We start from the raw sequence: 5,684 nt of genomic DNA, 5'->3' as shown, positions 1-5,684 counted from the left end.
TCCGTGTTTGCTGGGATTTGTAGTTCTCCTGCCGGAAAGCTACAGGTTGAAATGTTTTGTCACCCGGTAAGGGCGTCTCTCTTATGTCCCCTAAACTCTTCGGCTGTGCCCTTTCCGGCTACCAGTAAGGGGTTAACGCTCCTCTTGGCTGGGGGCGACACATCCAATTCTGTCGCAGCCCCTCGGCACATTTTTAGGACAAATCAGACTAATTGTGACAAAACGGCAGTTATCTCAGGAAAAACAATTAAATTCTTTCGATTACACTGAAGGGAGAATGTGCTTAGCGGCTGCAGAGAGGAGCGATAATGGGGGGAAAGCGCCCCAGAGTGGCCGGGTCGATATTCTATTATCGAATTGTGCATATCTCTTTCAGGCAGCTTGCAAACTCTCTCCTAACATCTAAATTATAGGGTCAAAATTCGGATAATTACTCGATTAAAACCTATTACACTTATTAGGGCGACTATCGACCGGCGAATTGCATTCAACTTCTGGCAGCAGATTGCAATTCCGAGTTCATAGAATTTCACAGTTTTCTCACAACACTCTGCATACGTTTGCTGTATAATGGTGCTGGGCAGAATGGTGTCAGGGGGACTGTGGCCGCTGCCAGGACTCGTCTGCTGCCACTACCTGTTTACATGAGTTCCTCTACTCTCTCTCTCTTTTATATAAATGTATCCAATAGGAGTAGCAATACAAGTCATAATAACCTGTAAAATGATTACATTGCAATTAAAGCTACTATGCTGCACTTCCTGACAGTTTGTAACATCGCTTGTTGTGGGGACATGAATCATCTGTGTTCTCAAATACACCTGTAGGAAATGTCTTACATGGGGAATATTAGCAGCATGCGCGCGTCCTGAACTTATTACATAACATTCTTATTTCATTAAATTATTTGTAAATGAAGACACAATTAGTCATATAATCGTAGCTTTGAGGGTGACATGGCTCGTGTAATTTAAACTAAAACACCAAAGAGGAAAACATTTTTTCATGATGATGGTTGTAAAAAAATACATATTATTATAAATAATACTACTAATAACATAATAACAATAGTAATAATGACAATAATGTGTATTATTATTATTATTATTATTATTATTCAATGCAATATGTTCCCTTTTATAATTTCCTGATCCTTTTGACAACAATTTAACCACTAATTTACGAAATTATTAATTACTTGCAAACCTTTCAATTTAGTTTCTACAGTGAAAAGAAAATAGTAACCATTTGCTAAAATTGTAATTTCTTTCTGGCACAGTATTGTACAGTTTTGAAAATAAAAAATCTACTACATGATATTTTTTCCTGGAGTATTTTTGGATAACACATCCCCATTGGCGGTACAATTTACACCCAAAAGCGTCATATACGAGACGAGAGCCGTTTATTCATTTCAAAACTCCAGTTTTAGCGAATGCAAATTGACTGAAATAACACTTCTCTTATATCTGTGCTTTTTTAATTATTGTTTCAGATTTGCACAATTTGCAAATGGATAAACTAATAATAATAATAATTAATATGATACAATATTATTATTTACTGCTTACAATGTAAAAGGTAACAGTACACCGAAAGCAGGATGGACTGACAATATTTTGTTATAACTCAGAAATAAATGATATTTATGTAGTAGATGTGGAATATGCACCTCCCTTTATGAGTGATATAGAAATAGATGGAGAAGGCAGATGATGTGGTGTTGGGGGACATTGCTGCTGGTGACAGTGGCAGTATTGGTGACAGTGGCTGCAGGTAGGCAGCGCTGAGTACACGTGTTCCCCTGACTGATGGGCACTCATGCAGGACGGCCATTGATTGCCTCCCGGCCAGCTCTGTGCTGCTCTGCCCTGTGTGCAGCATTGTATAATACAGCCAGGGCCAGGCAGCAGCGGGGTGACCCGAGCCGGACAGGCTCCATTCATGGAATACATTGATCTGTCATCTCACTGCCTCCTAACAGCCAGATAAACTGCCAGCCTGCCTGTCCTGTCCTGCCATTGGCTGCTGCCGCATGCTCTGCACTGCTGGATCCAACTATGGGCATGTCTCATATTATTATTATTATTATTATTATTATTATTATTATTATTATTATTATCATTATCATCATTTCATTATCATGCATTACAGCACCGGACAGTACAACTTAAAGTTTAACTATCCAGATAGGTTGAATTAAAGACAAGGATTGAGAAGTTCACCTTCTTGACCTGAATAAGGGTATCTGGATAGCAATTTTAGTGATGAATATATAGATATATAGGCATGGTGTCATAGTCATGAAGCTGGACACTAAGTACTAATATCAATAATACGAATAATGCTAGTATTAATTATTTATTAATATTTGTATAAATATATTATTATTATTATTATTATTATTATTATTATTATTATTATTATTATTATTATTATTATTATTATTATTATTATTATGATTATTAATTCGTATTATTATTATTATTATTATTATTAATATCATTCATAATACTAACACAATCATGTGATTATGTCATAGGTGATAAGTGAAGTTTAATTTGCACATAATGCTCACACTCGTTTTAATGCAGTTGAGGTATACTTAGGTTTAGTTCTAGATCGCGAACAGAGAAATATAGAATAGGAATAAGGAAATATATAATAGAATATACTTTAACAATTATAACAACTCTGAATAATAGCTGTTACATCGCTGTAAGACCAGACGGATGTACAGGGCTGTGTATTGCACAGTGAGGTAATGATCCATCATTTGGATGACTGGCAGGGGGATATATGTAATATTTGGGGGTCCTGGAGTTGGGTCACTCAGTCACATTTAGCTGTCAGTATGAGGAGACACTGTTTTGTGGCCGTGTGAATCCGTTTCGTTGATGGTTGCAGGAGAGTCCGTAACGTGCGACGACTTTATCCACCGACTCACATAGCCGCATGGCATCCTGCTCCTCCTGAAATACCGTCCTGATCCTCCTGATTGTCGCCAAAAGCCACACATTCTCCCAGCGGGGACTGACACATACACATACTGGGCTGTAATGACATTATATTATTCAGCCATTTTTTGTGCTGTCCTAATGACCAGGCTTGGTGGATAATATTTATCCATACTTGTCATGTGCTCAAGACATTATTTTCCTATTCCTACCATATACATTTGTTTGTTCCCCTGCTGATAGCTTTCTGGAGTGCAGGGTAGCAAACTTATAAAGGAATTCAGTAAATATATATATATATATATATATATATATATATATATATATATATATATATATATATAGGTGGGAATGGGGGGGGGGCGCAATTTGCAGTACATGCACATCTAGCCAATATAAAGTGGGTTTATGATGAATGGATGAATTAGTAGTCAGAGGTGACGAAAACTGCATGTTGGAATGATGATCAGTAGTTCCAGAGATAGCATACATATTATATTGAGGAGCAGTATGGAGGTTCCACAGGCTGAAGGGGTGGGAGGAAGCTGAACTTGAAAAGTGGAAATTTGCAAACAACTTCATTTCTCTGTGTCTCCAACTACTGATCATTTTGACCTGAGAATTTTTTGTGAACATGTTTTTTGGGGTTTTTTTTAAATCATATTATTGGTTTCTATATGCTAGACATAAAGGTATTTACTTTCAATATGTAAAGAGGACATAGATATATTTTTCAGCTAAGATTGGAAAATATTTCTGTGGCATTGAACTGTATTCTACAAACTCTCTGAAAAACATAATATTTATTAGTTAACTCCAAAGATTAGAGGGGGGAGGGGTATTTTTTAATTTCTTAAATTACCCCCCAAAAACGATTCATATTCAACACTTTTTTTTCATAAATGATGGCTGACATGTACAATACTGTCCTACTTCATGAGCTCTTATGAGTCAGAGGTGACCCATATAGACTCTTCCTGAGATAAGAGATGCACTAATCACCTGCATAGATAAGAAGTAATCATAGGTTCCAAAATAAGCAAATTTGTTTGCACCTCCCAGCTGTATTTAATTATGCAATATTCACAGAAAGAGTTTTAAAGGACAACTGAAGCGGGAGGGATATGGAGGCTGCCAAATGTATTTCCTTTTAAGCAATACCAGTTGCCTGGCTGTCCTGCCGATCCTCTGCCTTTAATACATTCAGCCATAGACCCTGAACAAGCATGCATCAGATCAGGTGTTTCTGACATTGTCAGATCTGAGAAGATTAGCTGCATGCTTGTTTCTGGTTTTATTCAGACACTACTGCAACCAAACAGATCAGCAGGGCTGCCAGGCAACCGGTATTGTTTTAAAGGAAATAAATATGGCAGCCTCCATATTCTTCTCACCTCAGTTGTCCTTTAAATTAGTACATAAACATACTCACATGTACCTAACAAAAAAAAATGTCAATGGGCGCCTTGTCAGATTTTAGAACAGAAGGTCAATGAGATGCTAACACTCCCAACATGCATTGCAAATGCAATGCAAATTTATGCATGCTTTAGAACTAAGCCACTCAAAATCAGCAGGAAGAGCGGTGATTGGCCCAATTGTAAGCTGCATATAATTTGCATCATCACATTGATGAACACCTCTTTGAGTTAGGCCAGCTATATGTTTTGGTCATCAGTTGACTGTCACTTGATTCTAACCAGGAGTCTTTTTGTTCATTGCAGAAGAGGGTGAGCTGTACCAACAGGCCGGTGAGGACTGTCAGAACCAGGACTTTAGTCCCAGCCCTGGCAGTGATCTGGAGGAAGAAGAGGAGGATGAAGAAGATGAAGAGCTTTGCAGTGAAGAGAGCAGCAACTCTGCAGTCTCTGGAACAGTGGACTCCAGCGGGGGTGCCACACAGGCAGAGGATGGTATTTCAGCCCAGAATAACCCTACTGGCTCACAACAGTCCTCTGGCAAGGACCAAGGCCAACAGAACCAACAGCAACAGCAGTCCCAGCACGGCAAACCCAAAAGGAAGCGAACAGGCTCGGACTCCAAGTCTGGCAAACCCCGAAGAGCTCGCACTGCTTTCACCTACGAACAATTGGTGGCCCTAGAGAACAAATTTAAGTCCACCAGGTACTTATCAGTGTGCGAGAGACTAAACCTTGCTTTGTCTCTAAGCTTAACTGAGACCCAAGTGAAGATTTGGTTCCAGAACCGGCGCACAAAATGGAAGAAACAGAATCCTGGAGCTGATACCAGTGCCCCTACGGGAGGTTCCAACCATGGGGGAGGGGGGGTTGGAGGGCCCGGCATGGGTGGTGGACTCAGCCCTTTAAGCCACTCACCTCCTATGGGCAATCATTTAGGCATGCATGGACACCCAGGTTATGCCACCCATGCTCCCAGTGGACTTATGTGTACTGCTCAGTTACCCTTCCTGCCAGGCCCAGCAACTGTCCTGTCTCCCTTTGTTCTGGGCACCCAGTCTTATGGAGCTCCAGCTTTTTACGCCCCACACTTATAAGAGGACTTTGATGAACTCAATCCTTTGAGATTGCTGTGTAAAAATGAAAAACTTTCAAAATGGGGCAAACGCTCACTAGGGACAGATCCCTCCCCAATTGAGCAATGCATCTCCGAAATACTGTAACTCTGAACACTTTCACAAAGATGCAAGTGCGCTATGGGGGCACAGGCCCTCCCAAAGGAGCAACACATTCCACGTGGTGCTAAAAT

General features: G+C 39.8%; 1 protein-coding gene across 1 annotated transcript in view; it reads left to right on the top strand.

Annotated features, from left to right (window-relative positions):
- NKX1-1 (NK1 homeobox 1) overlaps positions 1–5,472 on the top strand; it is a 6,673-nt gene extending 1,201 nt beyond the window's left edge. The window contains exon 2 of the mRNA XM_068266991.1: positions 4,682–5,472. Coding sequence (XP_068123092.1) covers positions 4,682–5,472 — 791 coding nt within the window. The remainder of the gene's footprint in view (positions 1–4,681) is intronic.
- Positions 5,473–5,684: the final 212 nt, after the last annotated feature.

Source organism: Hyperolius riggenbachi, chromosome 1 (assembly GCF_040937935.1).
Source record: "Hyperolius riggenbachi isolate aHypRig1 chromosome 1, aHypRig1.pri, whole genome shotgun sequence".
NCBI classification, from domain to species: domain Eukaryota; kingdom Metazoa; phylum Chordata; class Amphibia; order Anura; family Hyperoliidae; genus Hyperolius; species Hyperolius riggenbachi.
This window is presented reverse-complemented; position numbering and strand designations above follow the sequence as displayed.